Below are 25,506 nucleotides of genomic sequence, written 5' to 3' on the forward strand. Positions count from 1 at the left end.
TCCACCAGACAATCCCACCTCCATCCACAAATCTGGATCGAAATCTGGATGGGTCAAAGGATTGTCCTCATATCTCTCCCTCAACCGGCTGTTATAGGTCTCTTAAAATTTTTTTTAAAAAAATCATCATATGCAATTCAAGATGCAATTCAAGAAAATAATAACTTACAAAATAAAATGAATGAACGAACATACCACAAAGAGTTGAGCACGGTTGTCCACAAACTGATGCACCCCCTTATGGCTGTCTTGACTCCGGACATGCGTCTCTACAAACAGCTTCATTGGACTCGGCTCACGTCTATGAGACGCAGCCTGTAAGGAAAAAATAGGTTGAAAGTTATTTAATAAGGAACGAAAAATTAATTAACGATATATTTCATTAAAATTAATCTTACCATCCGCTTCGCATGTGCGCTGAATAGGACGGACCCGTCAGTGTGCATGGTCACTGAACCATGAATTTACTGTTTTCGGTTGTCGGCACCGGACTGTGAGCGCCATGAGAACCGCTCTGGGGTCACGTGCTCAACATATGACGTCCATATTTCCCCCGAGATGAATGGCAGTTTGAATTCCCGCCAAACCGCCACCTCATTCCATCCTTCAAGACCGTTATCCCTAACGTTTCTTTTTTATTTTTTTTTAGTGTCATACCAAAAATCATGCAACCTACTTCCATAGTAACAAATTAGAATTTAAAACATAAAATTATAAAACAAAAATAAATATTATCTTCAATTTTACCTAGTTGTCACGTGATTCTCCCATACCCTCCTCACAATATTGTTGTTCGCCTTATCCCACTCAAATTTGTTCTGTGTATATAAATAATTCATATAAAATAAAAATATTACAAGATATAAAATTATAAAAATTATAAAAATTATTTATTAAAAATAAGCTAAAAATTAAAAATTAACACCGACCTGAAATCGCTTAAACCATGCATCGATATTAGGTTTCCACTCAGGATGTCTGGAAACTTGGCTCCATTGAAACAATGAAATCTCCATCGATGATATAAATGCCAATGTTATAGCCCTTGCAGCCTCAATGTTTGTGAACCTAAAATTAAATAAAAGTAATAATATTAATTAGTTGTTCATAAATTATGTTATAAGTATATATATATATATAAAAAAAAACTAAAACCTAAACAAACTTACATTGAGAGGTCCTCCTTCCATTGTGTCTGGTACTTGCGGGTGAATTGACCCCACTGTGAAGGCACACCGCTTCTGCGCTGTGAAATCGCCTTAGAAGAGGCAGCATCACAAGTTGGCGTAGATTCCTCGTCACGATCAGCACCTAAGGATACGTCCTTCTCGCTACTAGAAGAACTAGCTGCAACCGTCTTCTGACAACGTGCTGTATATTTCATTCTACACATCTACACAAATTTATACGAATAATTACATAATTAACTTCGATTATTTAAAAACAAATCTACAGAGTCTCCCCAATACTAGGGGGTCTCAACAATTATAGCAATACAAACAATAATATCCTAAATTAAGATAAACTAATTAAATGTAATTTTATATATAAATTAATATTTTTAACATAAATTCAACAATAACAATTATAACAATACAAACAATAATATCAACAAATTAATAAATAAAATGAAAAAACTAAAAAACACTATACAAAATAACCTAAACACAAAACAAACAATACACAAAACTAAAAAACACTATATCAATTCAAAATAAATTTGAGAATAAAAAATGCTTACCTTAATAGTGTGTTGAATTTAAGATTTTTTCTACAAACAATACACAAAACAAAGAACACCAAAAAAATAATCATAATTAAAAATATGGAAGCAACTCGGTATGGTTCAACCAACTCACTAGCTTGAAAGACTTCATCTATCACACTTGTGTCTTCGTTCTCATCCTGAACAACCTCGACACAAACCTTGGGTTTTGTTTTTAAAACGGATAATCAATCAACTCTTGATCGGTCCTTTCTAAAGGAAGGGGTGTATGTGTAATAAACTTGTTGGCATTGCTTTGCGGAAAAAAAACGTCGTTTACGTTGCGGTGTCTAACATTTGAGTTGATTTCAACAAGACTATAGTGAGGATCTACTCTGATTCATCTGTCAATTGTGTCATACCAATAGCATTTAAATAAAAACACTTTATTCTGCTCGCTATGATATTGCAGTTCGATGACCTCTTCCAATCTATCGTAATAGTCAACTTCAAACTCACTAGAAGTCGATCCCTTAATACAAACACCGTTGTTGTATGTCTTTCTTCCATGGCCATATTCTTCAGTATGAAAGACATATCCATTGACAAAATACCCGTTATAGAACTTGACTTTTCTTTCAGGGCCCAGGCTTAGTAAAGACAGTAAAATAGCAGGCTTAGTAAAGATAGTGAAATAGCAGCACTACCTTCCATTTGATAAACCTTGTAAATTAAATACAATAATAATCAATAAACAAATATTATATAAAATTGACATACAATTAATTACATTGCAAGCGATAATGAGTTTGTGATAGGACTTACATGTGTTCTAAATCATGTGGCAAATTGTTCATCTTGTAATTGAAAGATCTGAGATTTAGTCAGCTGTGAGTTATTGGATAGTAAGTATCGTCGATGTTGCCTGCAAGGTTGTTCCAAATTATATGAGTTTATGGTATCACAAAACATAAATAATACACTCTTGACAAAGTTTAAGTCGAACATTTACTTACTTAATAAAAGGTCTCAGCTCATCACAGTTAAATAGGACATAATTGTGTTCTTGTCTGAACTCTATTTCAGACAAATATCTTCCCCTCACAGTATTTTTAGGTGTGGGTCGTTCAGGATTGGAGAATATTGACAAGTTCCCACTTGAAGGCACTTCACCACCATCATCATGCCGTGGAACATGGTTGATCCTCATTCTCAAATGAGGTTCGAAATAGAATGAGATAAATGTTGAGATCTCTTCAACAATATAGGCCTCACATATTGACGCCTCAACATGCGTCTTGTTCTTAACCTTTTTTTTAAGATTGAACAAGTACCTGTATATATATATATATATATATATATATATATATATATATATATATATATATATATATATATATATATATATATATATATCAATTAAAAAAATAAAAACAAAAACATTTAATTATGAATTACAAAGCTCTTGTAATATCTAACCTCTCGAATGGATACATCCATCTGTACTGGACCGGTCCTCCAACTTTTACCTCAAACGATAAATGTACGGGTAGATGCTCCATTGAGTTAAAAAATAATGGAGGGAATATCATCTCAAGTTTGCATATTGTCTCGACGATATTCTTTTCAAGCCTTTTAATGTGATCAACATTCAACTTGCTGGAGCATATATCTCTGAAGAAATGACTGATCTCCGTTAGTGCATCTCATATCCCCTTTGGCAACAAATCATGAAAAGCTAATGAGATGAGTGTTTGCATAAACACATGGCAGTCATGACTCTTCATTCCATATAATCTGCATTCTTCCGTATTAACCAGCCTTGATATGTTTGAGGCATGTCCATTGGGGAAACGCAGACTCTTAAGCCATTTGTAGACTAGTAGTTGTGTGTTTTTCTCTAGCATGAAGCTTGCTCTTGGTTTTGCGACCCGTGACCCATCACAAACCAACTCCATATTTTTATGGTTACAGAACAATGCTACATCCATTCTAGACTTGATGTTGTCCTTTGTCTTCCCCTTCACATTCATGACGGTGTTGAAAATGTTCTCAAACAAGTTCTTTTCAATGTCCATGACGTCAAGGTTATGGCAGAGAATATTGGTCTTCCAATAAGGAAGCTCCCAAAAGATACTTCGCTTCATCAATTATAGGTCAAACCAAAACCAGGAAACTTCTGCTTACCTGATTGGAGATCAAACTCAATGTCACCGTACTCTGACACAAATATCAAACAATTCTTCACCGGAAAGACGCAGGGGTGCAACATCCTTTTCAAATCTGCCAACAAGGAAATCATTTTTGTTCTTTCTATACGTGTGATTCGGCGACAATAAATGATGGTGACAGTAAAAAAAAAAAGCTTTACCCCTGTTTGTTAGCGTGAATGCCTTGTTGTTCTCCATACAATATGGATATGCTAGCTTTCCATACGTGCTCCAACCAAAAACCATTCCATAAGCTGGGAAATCATTGATAGTCCACATCAAAGTCGCTCTCATAAGAAAATTATGTTTCCTCGAGATGTCATAAGTCAAAGCTTTAAAGGACCACAACTGCGTCAACCCATCAATCAACAGACGAAGACAGACATCTATATTCCATCCCGGACTGCTCAGACCTGGTATGACCATAGATAAAAACATGAACTCCAGCCTCATACACATCCCCGGTGGCAAGTTATAAACCATCAATATGACCAGCCAACAAGAATAAGGAGCAGCAAATGACCCGAATGGGTTGAATCCATCTGTACACAACCTAAGACGCACGTTCCTTGATTCAACTAAAAAGTAAGGATGCACACTGTTAAAGTGTTTTCATGCTTCACCGCCAAAAGGATGAACCATCACTCCATCAACCGCATGGTGTGATTGGTGTCATGTCATGTGCTTAGCAGTCCTTGGTGACATGAATAACCTCTGTAGTCTAGGTGTGATTGGGAAGTATTTAAGTTTTTTCTATGACATGAGAGTCTTCCCTCTACCAGTTCTGTGTTTGTAATGAGAATGCTCGCATGTCATGCACTCAGTATTCTCAACATTTTCAAGGTAGTATAACATGCAGAAGTTAGGGCATATATCAATTTTCTGGTATCCTAAACCGAGGGGTTTCTACATGGACTAGGCAACATAGAAGTTCTCTTTCAGCCTATTCCCTTCAAGTAAAATGCTTCTCGCCCATTCAATAATCTTGTCATAATCGGCCTCACTCAACCCGTGATCTTACTTGATGGTGAACACCTGTGCTACGACTGATAATTTATTATGGTTTGTGCAGCCATCCCATAATGGTTTGTCAGAATCTTTCAACAGATCAAAAAACCTTGTTGCATTTGCATTAGGTTTTTCTTCTATGATTGGAAATTCCCTGACATTACCTTCACTCATTCTCATTGCATCCATAACCATATTCCTGTAAGGATTACTATTCTCGTTTCTAACTTCATGCATGTTGCTAGCACTAGAAGTTGACTCAACCACCTGTTCTTCCATGCTCTTATCAGGAACAAATAGTTCTCCGTGTGCATACCAACACAGGTAATCCTCCATGAACCCTTTGGTTAGAAGATGCATCGTTACAACATCTTGATGCAGACACTTTAAATTTTTACACTTCCTGCATGGACACCTAATACCGCCATCAGTAAAATTCCTCGGAATAGATGTTGCAAAATTAATAAAACCCTAGACACCGTTACAATAATCCACCCTCCGCAATCCTTGGGGTGAGTCCCGATACATCCATGAACGATCATCCATGACTTCTATTGAACCTCTATAAAACATAACAAAAATATTGGTTTTCCCCGACATTATCAAACAAACTAAAACAACACTTATGTTAAATATTCATTATCAATTATCAACTATCAACGTTCATACATACAAATTTATACATATATAAATTTACAGAAATCACAACTTCGAAATAGAATTGATAACAATTAAAAAAGACCCATTAAACAAGCTATTAATTATTTATTTCATCACAACACATTTAATTTGGTGTAATTCAAACAAATTTTTAATAATTTACAAATAGATATAATTTGACAAAATCTAAAACAAACTATAACAACTACAAAATTATACATTCATACTACAAGTTTCTTTGACAAATAACAATCAAACAAGTACATACGTTAACAAAATACATATACTAAAAAAACAATAAAATTCACATTTAAATGTTAAAACTAAAAAGGATAGATTTACTTACAAAAAAATGATAAAATCCACAAGAAACGGATATTGTGACCACATACAAGGTATAAGAAACTTGAGTGCTTGTGTTGAGAATAGTGGAGAGTTGGGATGGGTGGTTGGCTGCAGTTTGGGAGGGGAGAGGTGGGATGGGAAAGAAGAAGGAGAAACAGAGGAAGAGAGTGTCGACAGAGGGGATGTATATAATGGTTTTTACCGATGGAATCCCCGACGGATACATTCCGTTGGTGATTCCATCGGTGACAGTGTCATGTCACTGTACAGCTATCTCAGTTTGAATCCCTTGATCATTCCATCAGTAAAATCCTCTGAAAAAACTCCACGTCGTTACATCTTTCAAAACAAAATGTATAGGCCGTCGGAGATACGGTCGGTATATGCCGACCGTATCTTCGACAGAGTTAGTCCGTCGGTATATACCGACAGATTTTGAGATGGAATTTCATCTGTCGGTAATAATTACCGACCGAATATTTTTTGTCAGTAATTCCGTTAGTTTTCGCCGGTTTTCTGGTAGTGCGTCCATAAGCTGATGTGTGTTACGTACACCCCAACAATGTTTTTTAATTATATTTAATTAATATAAATTACAATAATATCTATGAGTAACCTTAGAATTTACAATAAAATCAATATAAAATGATTAAAAACAAGCCCCTTGTATAAGAGTTATGTTGAGTTTATCTTTAAAGACATCAAAGTAATTATACAATTCTAAAAAAATTGGAAGGAAAAAAAATTCTTGGTATTATATTATTTTATTTTACATTTAAATTAGTAGTTTTACCAATTAAGTTTTTTTAAATATAGATTAATTTTTTATTTAAATTCTTCTATCTTTGACTTCCATTTCTACATGTGCTAATTAACTCAAGCATCGCATAATCTTTCAAGAGACTTGTTTTTCTAGATTTTTCCTGCTCTAAAACACTACCCTTCCATAACTGTCAAACCCAGCCTCAAGATTCAGACTTTTCTTTGCAGGTTTTCTACAACCTCGTCACAAAGCTTCGGATTTTTTATCCATTCCTGAAATGGAATTATTCGATAGCAAAGGTGGTTGGATATTCCATTTTAAGATTACCACAGGCAACTTGCTCTTCAATATCATTTTCGAGGCATGTACTCAGTATGCTGTCTTAAAGTATTGCGACTTGTCCCAAAAGCTTAATTAACCTGATTGCTTGTCATACAGACAAGCCAATTCATCCAAGTTATGATCGACCATTGACAATGAGTTTGGTAAAGAAGCTTTACCAGAATTGACCGCCTCCTTAAATGCATTGAACTAGCTGACCATTAATTAGAAGCAAGCGTGATAATTGATATACTTCAAGTGATTTGAGCAGCTGAACATTCTGCGCAAGGAATCGAATAAAGTTGCAACTGGTTTTAGAGGTACCTTTTGCGCCCAGTACTGACTCATCTACGTAGTTGATCATATTTATTTCTAGATTCTTTAGCACAAGCTAAATGATAGTTTGGCCCAACATTCCTATTATAAATGCTCGATATGTCACGTCAAAGGTAAGGGCATCGGATTCAAACTTATCATTTAAGAATAAAAATGGGCTATAAATGTGCGAAAAGATGATAACGGTGATGTACAAGTCGATTAAAGATATATACCTTCAAGATGCCACTCACAAACTGTCCCAAACACACCAACCAACACCGTGCCAAACACCATAGAAACAATCGGGAGACCATGAATGATCGGTACCAGGATCCAGCAATATTCAACTACAATAGGCACAGCCAAGCTGTCGAGCATGAGAGAGGCGCCCAAGTATGTGTTAAGGTTGGTCATTACGTGGTTTGTGATGAGAGTGTTGATGAAGTAGCCGAGGAGTATATCAAGCTAAGGCATAAGAAGTTTGAATTAAGCAAGTCGATGTCTACGAAAGCTGGGTGATAGGCAAAAGGGCTTCTACAGGACCACATTAATTTCCCCATCATACTCTTCTGGTCCTTACATATATAGTACAATAATCTTGCCTGTTGCTAATCCATGCGGTGGCAGGCATATTTCGATCGAAATGATTTCCCATATACATAATATGTATTGTTCATCTTTGATGATTTCTTAAATAAACGTTGCCCTTGTGTTTGTGTTTTAGTCACTTGCTCCGATCCTCATGCCTGGTTGAGTTTTGTTTTTGACCTCCACTCTTCACTTCTTTTTACATAGAATTAATTACTAGCTACTGTCTAATAAAAAAACATCACGATTTGATATAGGAGTATGTATGTTTCAAGGAGCAATATCCATGGGTATTTTGTATTGTAACTCGTGTGATTTTAGTGATTTAACCCAAGTTACCAAGGCAGAAAATTTGTGTCACAAAAAAAAAAGTACTAATTTGAGGCTAATTCGATATCGTTGTAGTTGGTTTTTTTTCATCGATGCCTAGCTCATTCGATACATTCTGATAGATTGCCGTGCGAAAAATATATAGTTCGGCAATTAATAGATTAGTTTTCAATTTTAAAAATACAAGAGGCCTCCCCGGCAGCTTTTCGGATTTTATGTGTGTGTATATATATATGAGAATATTCTTATTTGAAAAGGATTCAAGTTATTAAATTATCAGTTTAATTTACGAGTTAATTACACATTCAATTAGTTTTAATTTAAAATAATAATATTTTGATTTTTGATTTTTTTTGTAATTTTGATCCATTTACATTAAATTTAAATGGAAAGATTATCCAAATTTAACCTAATCATATTCAATATATTTAAATTAAAACTCGATCCAAAGTTAATCCTAGGTTTTCGATCTTCAAATTCTTCAACTTGGGAAAAGTAGCATGAACTGATACAAGGCATTTTGGCGAATAATTGTATAGGATATGTACGAAATGCTTCAAACCCACTTGATTAATTTTTTTTTTGTTTTTGTTCTTATAAGCTCTAACAACATTCTAGCGTTGTGCATAAAGCAAGATCATAACAACCCTTGTCTAATTTTGCTCAAAGTGATAACAAAATATTCCTCAGAAATTCCAACACTCACGTAAGAAAATTTATGAATCTAATAAAATGATAGATCGACAAAGAGGGCAAGTAGCCTGTTTGTTATCAAACCACTTGTCTAAACAACCTCTGTGGAAGAAATGCTTGCAATGCAGCTCACTCACCTCTTCTTCAGCTTGAAATCCACATAGACACACACAACATTCCATTGCAGTACTAACCCTATAGCATGTGCCATCATTCTGCTGCAAGCTCTTGAACTGGGTTATTGACATTCTTCTCTCTCTTGCATTTTCTTGTGGATGTCCATCTGGCTCTTCCTCGTAATCTGGAGGTGTCCAGTTAGCACCTGCCATCACTTGCAGCACTGACCTCACCGTGTTTTTCAGTAGAGCCACTAATAAGATTGTGTTCATGAGTAACTCTGGTAGCACTCCTGCTGCACCAGGGAAACTTGAGAGCCCCATATCCCAGTAGCCCACAAAAGCAAAACAGAAGCACTTCTGTAAATTATGGCGCTCGGTTGGAGCAAGAGGATATATATTGAGACCAAGCAATTCACCTCCACAGACCAAGCATAGATAAGAACGTGTCGTCCTTAAACTGGGCTGATCCTGGAGATAAATACATAGGATCATCTGAGACCACCAGTACATGTTAGCCCTGGTTATAGCCATGATGAGCTACACGTGGCTACACGTGTAGGGTTTCTATAAGATACTGATTGATGATTGATTGTATAGTGGATAATTTTATACATGTAGTCCCTACAGTTTCAGTGTCTTTGCATACTAGCACCTATATTCGAACTGTTGGGAAACCGGCCATCCATTTTCAGGGCTTGTAACAGAGTTAGGAGTAAATAATTAAGTAAAATAAAAATCTAATAATTCATTTTTCCTTATTGAACATGAAGCCAGCAAATTAATACAAAGATGGCACAAACGTAAATAACAACAACAATAAAAGACAGTTTGACGTGACAAACATCATCTGTCATATTGGACTTGATGACAGTGGGATCTCCACTCAATTTCATAGCTTTTTTTTATTGGTATATATGGAGATTTTAAATTGTGGCGTCTGTGAATTATCCAGCTGCTATGACAATCAAGGTTGTCAATTCCGTTTCGGTAAGTATTTTATTTTTTTAATTGGAACAGAATGTTTCAATTTCGGAGTGTTTCAGCGTGCCGTTTCGGGGTTGTACTGTTCATATATATATATATATATATATATATATATATATATATATATATATATATATATATTCAACAAATATAATTCAAATTCAAGATAAATTAATTATAAATTATGCAATACAAATACAATGCCAAACAAATATAATTTCAAAATTTAAAATATTTCTAAATAGTCAAGATTAAATAGATCTTTAACTTAAAGTAATTCAACTTAAACAAAATATCAAAATATTATGAAAGTAAAATGTTTTAACACAAATATTTTAAATATAAAGTTAGGTCAATGTTATTAAGACTAATGAAATCTAAAGCATCCCTTGTTTTGCTCAAATTTCTACAAAGTATAAACATGAAAAAAACAACATGAATATAAACCATATATATTAGTGATAAATCTAATTTTAAAAAATTAATATCATTGTTAATGAAAATAGTAATAATAATTTTCAATGTTATTATTAATATCATTGTTATAGAAAATAGTAATAAAAAAGAGCTTTTTATAATTGGGTGGTTTAATTAATTAAATTGAATAAAGTTCAATTTGATTCAATGGCTTTTCAAGAGCGGAACGGAACATGTGGAATGGAACAGGAACGTTTCGGGTGGAATTTAGCCGAAAAATCCGGAACGGACCGAGATTTAAAATGAGATAAAATTTGTTCCGTTTTGTTCCGTTTTTTGAATTGGTATGGAATGTTTCGGCCATTCCGGGTGGAACGGAACGGAATTGACAACCTTGATGACAACTTCTACAATGATAGAGAAAGGTTGAAATTTCTTATCAGTCCTTGTATTTTATGGAGTTTACATATCAGCACAAGACCTTAGGTCATCTTTTATATTTTACTTGATTTAAACATTAATATCTCCTTTAACTCTTTGACTTTAACTTAAGTTCTATATTTATTATTTCTATAATGTTATATTTAAATCCCAATTCAGGGTAATTCTATAATCTCAGTTTAAAAATCTAAAAAAATAAATTATTTTACTTATTTGTTATTAAACGAGTCATTCGAGATTTAAATTGATTTTTAGCATGATTTAAACCAATAGCATTAACCTGTTAAAGTAAATTTACCTAACACATAGTAGTCAAGTATTAATCCTAAAGTCATTATTTCAGGACCATAGAAAAAATAATTTCACTACACCAACAAATTCTTTAATACCTAAGGGATAATCTGACCAAAATTCAAAACTCGAGGGACCATTTAAGTAAATTAAACTAATAGAGGCATGCAGGGATCGAAAATGGGGGAGGGGGGTATTTTTCCCAGGGAGAAAATGGGTCCGTTTTGATGAGTGACACGTGTCTTTAAGCTTTTTGTGGAGGGCCAAGAAGGTCTTGCCTGGTGGCAAGTTTAGGGACCTCTGAGTGTTTCTCGGAGTGATGTCTTCCTCCTTCTTGGTCCGGGTACTTGAACTGGGGCCCACGTTGATGCGTGACGGTACATACGATTGAGACTGACTGGATGTTGTCTGGTTATCTCTTCGGACGTTGGAGGTAACTTTGAGGGATATATCATACAAAATTTAAAAAAAAAATGATGAATTGACTAAGAAGCAAAAAAACAATTCGGTGTTATATCGTATATTTTTTAGATGTAACATTCTAACAGTGACATTTAATTAAATATCATCCTTTTAAATTATAATAAAATTTTAATTGATATTATTATTTATAATTGTGATATCAATTAAATTAAGTACTAACCGGTCGATTACTCGGTAATAATCATTTAAATTGATCAATCAGTTTAAAAATAATAAGAAAAATCATAACAACTGCCAAAAAAAAGCCCTGATATAATATTTTTAAATCTAAAGATCTGACGATCAAAGTAGTTATTTCATATATAGCTACTTTAAGAAAAACGATCTCTGAAAACTCTTGTAAAAATTCGAGCGCGATCAAAAGTTATAGCTCTTTTAACTCATCATTCTAGTTTGGCCGAACCAAGCTTTCTCTTTAGCTTAATTGTCCTACTGGTCTATAAATATATCTGCTAGGCCATCCACGTAATTTGTTCGGGGCATATCATTATCAAATTATGACAAATTCACATCTAACTGTTCAGAATCATTCATTATCATAAGCCTGACTACATCATTGACACTTATAAAATATAATCGGAAAAAAAGATTCATAAAATTATAATTTTTGTGTGCATCAATCAACCGGTTCATACAATTAAATCAATTAGTTGATCAATTGAGTTAGAAAATTAACAATAATATTACATATTAAGTTGTCGCGCTTCTGAAACGTGATATATTTAAATGTTGCTCTTTAGAAGCACGATAACTATCTTGTCGGGCTTAAAAGCACAACAAAATATAAATGTGTTATTTCAATAAAAAAATTTTAAATGATGTTATTCAGCCAAAAATTTTAATTTGTCTTGCCGAGCTTAGAAGCGCAACAAAATATAAATGTACTATTTCATCAAATTTTTTTCAAATGATATTATTTAGCCAAAAATTTTAATTTGCTATACTGATACATATATATATATATATATATATATATATATATATATATATATATATATAAACCCAACTTTGAGCTGATCGCAAACTTTTTCAAACAACATTACTGCTGCAAGTGAAGTAAAACGATTATAAGCAGCTGGACGTGCACAAAAATTGCCCTCCCACAGACAGCATGGTTCAATCTTGCAGCTTATTTTCTACAGCGTTCAGCATCACCAAAAACATGTAAGCGAGGTTTCGTTACAGGGTGCCCAATTTTTTTATATTGGCTATAGCCCTTGAAGAGGTGGAAAATTTATGTTGGTGCAGGACCAAAGCCCTTATTAATTCAAAACAGAGGTCCTACACCTTCACCATGATGGAGAAAATTTAAGAAACATGAAACTAACTTCTTTCTCCTGCACAACTCTACTAATGTTTAGGATGTTTTTAAATTAACAAGTGAAAAATTGCGATTCACTAATACAAAAAAGCTGTCATACAGTGATGAATTCTACAGATTTGTATCAAACCTAATCTGTGTAGTCGTTATATGGTAGTGTACACTAAGCTTCTATAATTGCCCTTCTTTAGTGACCATTAGAATTGGAAGGATCAAGCCCTGCTGCCCTAAAATATGCATTTTCTGCACTGGTCAGCCGGGTCTGAAACATTGTCCACTCCTTCCTGCACCTCTCCCTTACCTGGGACCAGCAGAAAAGGTTAGCATGTATGATCAAAAGACCAGTTTGCTCTGGCTTTGTAGAGCAAATTTGGGAGACAGAAAGGTGAAAAAAGTACTCTTTGTACTTTTGCATGATAACTCGACAACAGAATATTGAGCGTTTGGATGGTTAATAATAGCAAGGGATGCTCACGCAAACAAAATGAAATAAAATAAATTATACTGATAATGAAGAAACACTTTGCATACCCCTTGCCATGGTGCCTTTCCATTTTGTGACTCGCCCTAGAGAAGCAAAATAGTGGGGTAAGTATTTCATTCCAGCATGTATTTGGAGTTTATAGTGGGGTTAAAACAGAGGAAATGAGCTGAGGCCAATCATATTCATTTACCTGGCTCCCAAGAGAGGGAACACCTTGATGAACAATCCACTGGGAATCTACAACTCCAATCTTTTCATGGGCAGGCTGTTTTTGAAAGAGAAATTTTAATTGAGTTTCGTGTTGATGTTGCCAATAACAATTCAAAACACAGCAGAAATAGATCAATGAGGGTGGAAGTAGGTCAGCTACCTCTACACATTTTCTAAGAGCAAAATCAAGACCCCAACCATGGATCAAGTCATTCTGCAAATTCCATAATGCAGTCAAACTCTAGTGCCATATGCCATCAGAGAAAGGGTGAAGGAAACGGATTCTTAAAAGTGATAAAGTGAGCAACAGTAGCACAACAATCAATACCTGAATCATATACCACACACAGCGCCAAGCATCTCGTGAAAACACTGGAGCCATGATTTCAACAAACCTAAATCCAGAAGAGGATAATCTCTTTAAGCTTTTACAGCACAGTCATATAAGGAACAAGAGAAGCAAGGCATAAAATAACAATAAAAAAGCAACAGTTAAAGATGTTCGTACGCTGCACATGGTGGCAGAAGTGGGTCAGCGCACCAGCCTGGTTTCTCATCTGTTATTCTAATATAAATTCATGGAAAGAGATAAAAGGGTTAGTTAATAAAGCAATCACAATTCCATAACTGTTTTCCAAGATAATATTTTAATCAAATAAAACAATCCTTAAAAAATGATATGGGCATTCCATAATTCTTTTTTTTTTTCAAAGAAAACTTTTATGGGGACTATTCCGTCATTCTTACTTGTGAACTTCACGGTCATCTCTTCTCTTTGTCATCTGCCATGTTAATCCTTTGCTAGGTTCCAAACCAGGCTGTGAAATCTCCAATCCATGCTTCTTCACTAGTTTTATATATCTTAGATAAAAGTGTGTACAAGAAACGTGGCAAAGTTTTTAGTATTGTGAACTAGCATAACCATAAAATAACTATTTTATATCCAACACCTACTCTTCTGCATTGAAATGCTCAACTCCCAGGTCTTCGTCCCAGATAAATATGTAGTCATATGGTGCCACAATATCAGGATGTAAAAACCTCTTAGCATACCACCTAAGACAAAATTTCAGAGTTTATAGTTACAAGCGTGGGTCAAATAAAGACTGAAGCGATGAGTTAAACTGTATTCTCCCCCACACAATAGTGAAGGGGAACTTTAATCAGTGAGCTTCTGTTTTTAAATAGAACTCACCATTTAGTCTGTCTCCGGACACTCACGTGAATAGCACGCTTGGACCACTCAAATTCATCCCATTCAGCAATTCGTCCATCATAATGGAATAGAAGGATAGTAAAGTTCTCTGAAAACTGTGAGATAGATAGAGACAAAGTTGTTCACATACTCATACAGGTTACCATGAGCTCATAAATGAAACACCACACAGGACCAACCTTTTTAACACATGCATCAATATTCATTCTCTGATCGTAGCCAACAGTGAAGGTTACAAGATATTTTGGTGTGCTGGTCAAGTCCTGCAAAGGCAACTTGATCAAATATATCAAAATTGCAATTCAAGAGCACTACACCACTACTATTGTTATTTCAGGATGATTACTCTGTTATTGTTATGAAACAATGGTGGATGATGTTTGTTTCACAAAAGAATGAAGTCAGCAAAAGTAAACAGTAGGCCATCTAGTTATCAACAATATCATTTAATGGGGCAATATTCTAGAGCATGACATTAACTACGTGAAAATAAGAAGAAAAAAAGAGAAAAAGGAAGATGAGAGGTAGAACACTTGCCCTCCCAGGTTTTCTTTAGAAATGGTATGTGTGGTAATAGTCAGCTTGTTGCTTCAATTCAAAGTTACGTATTCACTTGAATAAAGATTTCATAAATTGCTATTCAGAATTTCTAATATCTAACTTAACCTCAACATATTCTCAAATTCCATTTTTCCATTGAAACTGTCTTAGGCAAACAAACGATCCAGGGACAGCCTTCATTGGAATCACCCTTTCTTTTCTTTTCTTTTCTTTTTTATGGAGCGCAGTTACAATGTAACTATATTAAATGAAACATTTTCCAGCTAACTCCCTTTTCTTGACAATAAAATTAGCATGTACCCTTTTAAAAGTTAACTAAAATTACAATCAACTGAATCACAACTGTTGAGTCATTCAAAACCAAAAGAGCAGCCTGTTCATTCTGCAGCTAGGCCAAGCTGGTATGCTATAGAGAATTGCATGTAGCATATGAGGAAGTTTAAGGTTGAATGTTGCATATAAAAGTGATTGTAGAATGCGCACCTCATTGGGATTACCCCACAATCTGCGCAAATACAAGTCTGACTCAGCTGCAACAATTCTTGGTGGTAGTCGCTCAGCACCACGAGGATTTGAAGGGACCCAAATCTGTGAATAGAATAAGGCAAGCACAAGGTAAGAGTGTCAATATATTACTTGTGTTTTTCCATATACAAGGACAGTGTTATTCAAGTTATGCAAACATCATCTTAGCCAAAAAAAAATCCATTTAGTAGGCAAAATTGCATATAATGGATCAAAAATAGAATACAACAGTTGTACCTATGTTGCTTGAACTTGGACAGTCAGATACAAGTCCATGTTCACATGGCTAAGTTCAGTTTTTTTTTTCTGTTTCTTTTTTTTTCAAGTTCTTGCTTATAATTAAAAGATCATACTGAACACTGAAGTATCAGCTCATACTAATGAGTTTTGTGATGATACATTGTTCCACGGCAAAGGAAGTAAATATAATGCATGTAACCCAGCTACTAATACTAAATTGAAAATGCTCTTTAAACACCATAATATGGGTGCCTGTAAGAACCCACCCACGTCATTTAAGTTAAAAGTGCACCCCGTTTTGCTCCAACAGAAGTATAGATGTTGGAAACTTAATTACAAACACAAGTAGAAATCACAGATACATTTAAAATTTTCCCATACATTTGAAGGAGGGCAACTAAGTATCCAAGTCCATTTGTGTCCAGCATGAGAATATCACAGTGGCTTGAAAACTCCGGCCATAAAACATCAGGGCAACAATGGACAAAATGGTGTAACATGTTTTGTTTGGAGCTAGATGGTGGTTCAATGTTAGTTAAAATTTCAAACAAGGATGGAGCCTTTTTTTCTGATGTGATCAAGATGAACTTCGTATAATGAAAACCTCAAACTGGGATTTTTTGTAGTCTCTTATACAACATTAAATTACAATCTTCATCAACATGAAGTAGAAAAAAATATAAGGCTAAATTACATGTGAGAAAAGTATCAATGAACAAACAAGTTCATCCCTCTCTCTCTCTCTCTATCTCTCTCTCTCTTATTTTGAACAAACATACAATTCTCTTATTCATAAAAGTGACATTTAAATTAAACTTTCTTGAGAAACTGAAGGTAAAGAAAGACAGCATCTAAGTGCACTGATGTCATTTGTTTTGTTGCAAACAATAATATAGAGGAAGGAAAACTTTAGAACCAAGTGGTGATGTGTTATTAGGGGGACATTCTGATTTCACCAAATGCATCCGCATATCTAAATAGGGGCAGGATTTTTTGGTTACTAAGCAGCGGTTCAAACTCAAGACCTCTTAGCAGAAGGGGGATATTAATGCCAACTGAGCTATGATTCATTGGCAGGAACAGGGGAGTTTGAGTTGTATTTTTTTCACCTTACAAAAATTTAAGGTACAGGACAATTTATCACCAGTACTACAAATTGAAGGGAAAAAAAATTAACAGGGTAGATTATATTACTAGTACTACAAATTGAAGGAAATAAAAAATTCCAGAAAACAAGAAAAGGAAAAGGTTTCAAAGACAGATGATGTGAGATTTGGAAGACTAATCTTATTTTATTAATTTCTTTGATTAAAAAGGCAATTTACCTTATTTCTATATAAACAGGTTTATTCTTTTAGGTTCAAAATTTGCCCTGGTTACCTGCCACCTAATATATAAATTCTTTTTACTACAAATCCTTGAATAATAGTAGGGAAATATTTACCGAGAAGAAAAATAATGCAATTTACTTGATGTCAAACCAAGACAAGAGCTTCGTATGCCCTCATGGTTACGTACGGTATGGGGAGAAAAATTCAAAGGAAAAATGTTAAGGGGGTAAGATTACTACGAGTGTAAAAAGATGAGGTATTAAAGATGTCTGGTAAGAGTTGAAAGTAATTGGGAGTAATAATGCATCCCAATAGAAATCATATCAAAATTTAAATTAATTATTAAAATAATTTATAGTTGTGGTTCAAAGTGAGAAGTGTAAGAAAAAAAATAGTATTAAATTGAAAATAAAAGGCAGGGAAGGCATAAAAAACAAAACTTCTTCCTCCCTACAAATTCCTTTACCCCTCCCCTTGTAAGGTTAACATTTAACCCTTTTTTAAAATTCAATTTCACCTCCTTGATATTTTCATCTACCCCACAAATTACAAGTTATGTCAAATACAAGGAGGTGAAAAGTTACAAGGTTACAAGGGTAACATTTAGTCCCTTATAACTTGCTCACCATTTATCCTCATACCAAGCATATCCTAAAGTGCAAAGGGTATTGCTTAGAAGGTACCGATTAGGCACTTCCTGGCTCTCCATGTATTTTTTTGGTGGAAGAGAAGCTCTAGCTTTCATGGATCTTGTAGTGAACATGTAGAGAAAGGTCCATTAAGTGCCTTAACGGCACCAAAACTTCAAGACAAAGAAATTCAGCATCTGACAGTTTAATGATGTTAGGATTCAGGAAAGGAAGCGTACCTTTGATGTATTGTTCAAATTTGGTGCTTGCATTGAACTACTATTGTTACCCTTGGAAGACCGAGTGTTTTGAGGTGTGAGGCCCTCTTTGTACGAGATATCAATCGAAGGAATGAAGTTGGGTGAGATATTCAGCTGCCAAAATTTAGAGATAACATAAAATGTTCTATAAAGTAACTAAAAGAAAGCATCTAAACTAAATAGGATACTCATCCATATAATGTGTACAAAAAATACACACCAAAAAAAAATGGAAAGGAAAAGAAAGGAAAAATCACACAGGAAAGAGAGAAGGCACTTCTAAATTTGCATACCTTAGTCAATGACAAGGTCGGAAAAGATACTCCTATCAAGAAACCAAAAGCTACTCCAAGAAAGGTCGTTAAGATTATCTTAACGGTCTCATTTGGTTTTCTACCAGCAGCACTGCAAGAAACAAATGCAAATATTCCATTGATAAAGCTGTGACAAATCTAGACCCAGTAAAGATTTGTCCAAAGGACAGAAAATAAAACACGGGCATAAAAAGAATGAGCTCTTCCTAAAAAACCAAAACTATCAGATATGAACCTGCGCGAAAAGATTCCCATTATATTTACAATTTCTGGACTGTATCGTCGACAAGAAATTAAAATCAAAATGTAGCAAGAGAGGGGTCTGCCAGCTTATGAGGTCAAAGGAATGCCAAACCTGATGTAAATCAAACAACAAAAAACAAAAATCAGTCTACAGCAATAACTTCAAAAATCAAGATGAAAAATTTAAATGATAGCCACAGCACTAATTTTTTTTTTTTTTTTCTAAATGCCATCACATGATAATTCTCTCACAAATTAAAAAGCAAAGAGTAAAAGAATCGCCAGGAAACAGAACTAAAGAGAGCCTTCAACGTCTCCTTCCCAGAAGCAATTCACCCACTGAGGATTTTACTTGTGGATAACCTCACTCACTACATCTCGAATCAATCCAGACTTGTTGAACTTATAATGCACAACAACTAGCTATGAAAAAAAACTTGATAAACAAACAAACAAATAAATAAATAAAAGCATGTTATCCTCCCCTCTTAAACTGCCTAGAATTTGGTTAACTTACCTCTATTATCGGTAATCCCATTGCCTGTTTTGACTAACAACATCTAAACCTTACTCTTCTTAAAATAAATTACACAATAATTATTTGAATTAAGACAAAAATAACAACAAGTGCAGTTGCGTAGATTCAAAGATAGAGAAGGAAACGACCGGAAACATAAACCAAACGTTAAAGTTAGCTGCTCTTAGGAATTTGATTCAATTCAATAAAACATAAATTTACTACAACTTGCTTGATATTATCAATAAAAAAATCAGAAAGAAAATCCTGAATCAAAGCTAAATACCTATTTACTTCTTTACACTGATGCAATAAATAATAAATAATAAATAATAATTAGAAATTGTGCAGAGAGGAGAAGTAAAGAGAGCAAAAACGCACATGAAAAGAGGTGAGACAGCAGATTGTTAATGGACGACAGAGAGAGAGAGAGAGAGAGATCAACTGAAATGGAAAGTGTAGAAGAAATCACGAGTTTCTCTGAGAATTGAAATGAAGAAAACTCTGTGATCGCCTCCGCTGGCGACCTGCCTTCTCCAGCTCAAGAAACAGGCGTAAAACGCCAAGAGGTTTCATCAATCCTTAAATAGAATAATTATCAGATTGTTAATAGAAAAAAAGAAAATTACAAAAAAGGAAGAGAGACAGAGACGGAGGTCGATAAATACTATGAAAATACGTTTTCTGTCAAGTAAAAAAAGAATATTGTTTAATTCACACATACTTGAATACCAAGGGGCTATTAATTTTTTCCTCTCCGTCAAAATCAGATTTTGTTCCCAAAAAAAATAATTATATGTAACATAATTAAACTGATGTAATAGGGGATTTGCGTTATACTTTTTTTTCTGATGATAATCCAAATTAATTATATGTCATATTAAATAAATAAAAACTCTCGTACCATATTAAAAATTGCTTTATTTATGATAATATTAGAGGTATTTATTATGAACAGATAATTAAATGCAAAAATACGCTTTAAATTTTGTGGAAAATATCTTCAACATTCTTTTTTATTTCTCAACAAAATAAAAATAAAATTAATTTGAAAAGGCTTAAGCTCAGTTTTAATTTTTTTTTCTTTAATTTATTTAACTCAAACATTGAAGCGAGAATTTATTAAATTATTCATCAGATTTTAGAAAATAAAGTAAAGGCACTTTTAATATTTTTTTTATTTAAAAGTAAGGTTATCCTCGTTTCAATTATCCAGCTAGGTATATTTCCAGTTGGATTATAAATAAATTACTTATAATTGAATAGATATATTTACAAAGAATTTTATATAAAATGATAGTTTGAGTATTCAAATCCCTTCTCGCCGTGCTTTGCAGGAAGATGCCCCAATATCCCTTTGACTCGGTCTCCCATTCAACATCAGCGTCGAGGAATCAGAATCCAGGGCCATGGCCATAACACTCAGAATACGTTGGCTGTGGACAAGGATTTATTTTTTATCTTAAATTAATTTTTTGATGTTTTTAAATTAAAAATAAATTTTAAAAAATAAAAAATATATAAATTTAATATATTTCTAAATATAAAATATTTTAAAAAATAAATCTTTAAAAACAGCTTTAAAAATACATATGACCTCGTAAAAAAAATATAAAATATATAATTTTCGTGAGCTGCGCCTATCACAATCAAACCTCGCTCAAATGTTGAGTTTTTCACCGAGTAAAGACAAGTGTGGAAATAGCTAGGTGCCGCCCATCGAGCAAGGACCAGAGTACCGGACCCATTTAAATTAATTCAAGGACTTTGATGCCCCACAGGGAACGATGGCTTGTTAATGCGTGGATGTAAGGTTTAAGTTTCGTGACCTAACACCAAAGTCGGTCAACAAAAAACAACTTGCTGGTTCTTCAATTTGCCATCTACGAGAGTAAACTGGAGGCATCAATGATATGATGGCCCAAACTAATACCTAAAATTATGTGCCCCTTTCTCCACGTGGCCATGCCGTGTTTTAGACAATTATTTGACTTGAAAAATTATATTTTTATTTTTTTCCAAGTCAAACATAATTTTAAGTCAAACATAATTTTAATAATACGAAATTAAAAAGCTATTTGGAAATGTATTTGTAATATCACTTTTTTAAAAAATTAAAATTAATATTTTATTATTATTTTAATATGATGATATCAAAACTAATTTTAAAAAATAAAAAAAAATTATTTCAATACATTTCTGGGTACATTTTTAAGTATGAGATTTTTTTCTTTTAAGTGTTTTTTTAGAGGTGTTTAAAAATGTAATTATAATTATTTTTTAAAATATTTTTTATTTAAAAATATATTAAAATAATTTTTAAAAAAAAATTAATACCAATATATTAAAATAATATAAAAATACCTAATTCAGTTGAACAAAAAAAAACTAAATTTTTCAATTTGCCGTCAACAAAATAAGAGAGTAAACTGTAGGCATCGATGATATGATGGGCCAGAGCTAAAACCTAAAATTATGTGCCCTTTTCTCCATGTAGCCATGCCGTGTTTTAGACATTTATTTGACTTGAAAAGATATAAAATATACCTTTTCAAGTCAAACACAATTTTAACTTAAAAGGCTATTTGGAAACGTATTTGTAATAGCTCTTTATAAAATATTTTTTTTATTTTTAAAAAGTTATTTTTAACATCAACACATCAAAATGATTCAAAAATATTAATTAAAAAAAATAAAAAGAATTTTTTATTTAAAAGAATTTTAAAATACAAAAACAGTCAGTAACTTGTTTGTGGTTAGTATACCTCTTCTTTCTCGTAAATTAGCCAACAAAAAATAAGCTTCCAGCCCAGTAAAAACAGAGGTGACAAGCAGCGAATATGTCCTGCTTTTTATCATGCAAGACTTGGGAATGCCAGGTGGGCTAACTAGGTGATAGGTATGGTTGACTTGGCGCATCTAGGTGGAAGGGGCAGATGGAATTTGGCCCAGAAGAATTTGTTGGCTGCGCACAAACTGTAATTTAATTAAACGCTTTTTTTTTAGGTGTGTGGCCATTAACAAGCACCAGAGTTGTGGGTTCGCCCTACCTACCTTTTTCAGACTGGTAGCATGCAAGTTTTTGGATAGCTATGGATCCCTCCACGTGTATAGAATCTATAAATTCTTTTGGTGAATTTACTTTCCGAAAGTTTTTTCTTTTTCCACTGGAGGAGCCTCAAAAGTATTCCTTAGGTATACTTATTAAACTAGACCTAACTTTATACATTAATTTAAAAAAATCATTAATTAAATTTAAACTGAATTTTAAGTTGAATTAAAAAATATATTAATTAAATAAAATCTAATTGATCCCAAACCCAGCCCAAACTTGACTGGTCAATGCTGATTTTTTAAAAAATAAAATAATATTATTTTAATAAAAATAATTTTCTTGAGTAAATTGATATTCAAATGACTTAGTCTATTTTTTGAATTAATACTTGAATCATATTTGTTATTTATATCTATAATTATATAGAAAATTATAATTTTACCATAAAACAATTTTTAGTATTAATTTTCCCTTCAAGTCTTTAAAGATTTTCTATTAAGGATTTTTGTCCAATTTTAAAGTTTTTCTTCTATATATCAATCCAAATTGTATTTTTATTTTTAGAATTATAATTAAGAAATAAAAATGATTTAGATGTAAATTTGATATAAAAATATAATTTCAGCTCAAAGCTGATATCAACTCAATAGTTTGAGGGTATATTTGATGTTTGATTTTTTTTTATTGTTATTTATAAATAACACGTAAACATAAATATGCCATCATAGGGGTATTTGATACATGACGTATAACCATATATATAATTGATATTTTTTTATTTATAGTTTATTAAGCTACAGAAAAATCCAAACCAAAATTAACTTTTTCGACACGGATCAACTTACTAGCATGTCACGTGTCCTGTACTAATCATGGTTTATCGTCTTATAATCAAAGGAAATGATTACTGAGATGACAAATGGAACCGCATTGATATAATATGAAGACAATTTCGTACTTTAGCTTATTTGTTTTAACATTTGTCGCGTATCTCGGGAATGTTTGTTTATGCAGTTAAATCATGTTTTTTTATATATAAAAAAATTTAAGTATTTAAAATTAAAAATAAATTAAAAAAATATATAATTTTAATATATTTTAAAACAAAAAATATTTTAAAGACTAATCATCAAACATTACCTTCACACTAACATAGTTTGTTGTTGGCTTATGCATATTTATTATTGTGATCCAATAATTATTTTTAAAAGTATTTTTAATTAAAATAATATTTTTTATATTTGTTTTATTTTTGACACTGTATATTAAAATCATCAAAAAAATAATTAAAATATCAATTTAATATTTTTTTAAATAAAAAACACTTTAAAAAACATTTTCAAAAACAAAACAAAAATTACTCACTAACTCAAAATATAATGAGCCAAGAAAACACAACATAGGAACACAGGGGGCATGCATAACCAAATCAATACAATAGTTTTTTGCCATCTTAAATTGTATGAAAGTCCTAATTTTAGATAGATAGCACGCGTTATATTGTGAGTCGGGTTCATTTTTTACAAATATAAAATTATATTTTCATGTGATATCAACGTTTTAAGATGAATAAAAAAATTCTATGAATTTAGTAATTAAAAGAGGTCGCATATGTTGTCATAGTAGTAATCCATAAAGAAAAACAAAACAAAATATCATGAATTGAGCATTCTATACTTGCTTTCACACAATTAATTTAATTCAATCAAAAAATAAAATTGCTTTTAAAGAAGATAGATTCAACAAAGGTAGAAAAACAATTTTGAGTCAACCCTTGTTGCTTTTAAAACCATAGAAAAATCCCATAAAAACAAATAAAAAAATAACAAATATTGGTGGATGAAATTGAAAAAAAAAACTTAATAAAAAAGAAAAAAAGTCCAGGTGAACTTTATAAACTCGGGTTAATCTCTCAAACTCGTAACCCATTAAATTATAGACCTAGACTAAACTAAATAGCTAACACATGCCAAATGAAATGCATGAGGATGAAATCAATAAATTTAATTAAAAAACAAAAAAAATCATTTTAAATAAGCTAAATTTAACAAAGACCAAGAAAAAACAAACTCTGCAGCAATCCTTGTTATTTTAAAAAGAAATATAAATTCCATAGAAAGAGAATAGAAAATAATGTTAGAGGATGAAATCTAAAAAAAAACCGCTTAAAAAGAAAAAAAAAATCCTTAGTGAACTTTGTAAACTCATATTAAATTCTCAAACCCACAATCCATTAATTCTTGATCCGGACTCAACTCAGGAGTTCAACATCTAAAAAATTAAATATTAAAGGATGAAATCAAATAATTTAATTCAATTTAAAAACAAAATTCATTCAGAAAAGCTAAATTTAACAAAGAAAAAAAAAACAAAAATCAAGATAACTCGTGTTATTTTCAAAACAACTAAAACACATCCTAGAAAGTGAATTAAAAAAAATAACAAAATGCTATAGGATGGAAAACAAAAGGCTTTTAAAAAAAAGAAAAAAATCAAGGAAACCCGTGTCAACATCGTAAATTAGGGTTAATCTTTTAAACCTACAAACCGTTAAATTCTAGACCTAAACTCAACTAAATAGCTAAACACCCAACTAATTAAATGTTAGAAGATGAAATAAATAAAAAAAATCAATCTAAAAAAATCTTTCAATGTCAAAAAAATACAATAATAAAAAAAAGATTAGATTTGATAGGAAAAAACTGAAAAAAATAAAATTGAAAAAAAAAACAATTGAAAAAACCATCTAAATTAACAAAAAAAAATATAATCAAAAGAATAAGAACGAACTCTAATAAATGAGAATATCTGTCGGGGATGAATTAAGAAAAATTCTTAATTTAATAAATTATTCTAAATAAAAAATACAATAAATAGAACATGGATGAAATTGAAAAAACCCTTTAATTTCATAAATTATTCTA

At 32.5% G+C, this 25,506-nt stretch overlaps 2 protein-coding genes across 5 annotated transcripts; both read right to left on the reverse strand.

Annotated features, from left to right (window-relative positions):
• Positions 1–8,955: 8,955 nt before the first annotated feature.
• Positions 8,956–9,538, reverse strand: LOC133704071 (probable E3 ubiquitin-protein ligase XERICO). Its single transcript, XM_062128812.1, has one exon. It carries the CDS (start codon positions 9,379–9,381, stop codon positions 8,965–8,967), a length of 417 nt encoding a protein of 138 aa, XP_061984796.1. The 5' UTR covers positions 9,382–9,538; the 3' UTR covers positions 8,956–8,964.
• A 3,445-nt stretch (positions 9,539–12,983) lies between these two features.
• Positions 12,984–20,139, reverse strand: LOC133705978 (uncharacterized). 4 transcript variants are annotated; one of them, XM_062131450.1, is made up of 15 exons: positions 19,973–20,139; positions 19,003–19,122; positions 18,747–18,858; positions 18,433–18,567; positions 15,952–16,056; positions 15,087–15,170; positions 14,887–15,002; positions 14,646–14,747; positions 14,439–14,552; positions 14,200–14,256; positions 14,020–14,086; positions 13,852–13,905; positions 13,672–13,746; positions 13,529–13,564; positions 12,984–13,298 (listed from the first exon to the last, which is right to left on the reverse strand). In XM_062131450.1, the coding sequence occupies exons 2-15, from the start codon at positions 19,020–19,022 to the stop codon at positions 13,185–13,187; spliced, it is 1,191 nt and encodes a 396-aa protein (XP_061987434.1). In that variant the 5' UTR covers positions 19,023–19,122; positions 19,973–20,139; the 3' UTR covers positions 12,984–13,184. The 4 variants fall into 4 exon arrangements, with proteins under 4 accessions (XP_061987434.1, XP_061987432.1, XP_061987435.1 ...); XM_062131448.1 differs by having other exon boundaries at positions 19,909–20,139; XM_062131451.1 differs by lacking the exon at positions 19,973–20,139 and adding an exon at positions 19,306–19,625.
• Between the last annotated feature and the right edge of the window lie 5,367 nt (positions 20,140–25,506).

The sequence above is a fragment of the Populus nigra genome, chromosome 10 (assembly GCF_951802175.1).
Source record: "Populus nigra chromosome 10, ddPopNigr1.1, whole genome shotgun sequence".
NCBI classification, from domain to species: domain Eukaryota; kingdom Viridiplantae; phylum Streptophyta; class Magnoliopsida; order Malpighiales; family Salicaceae; genus Populus; species Populus nigra.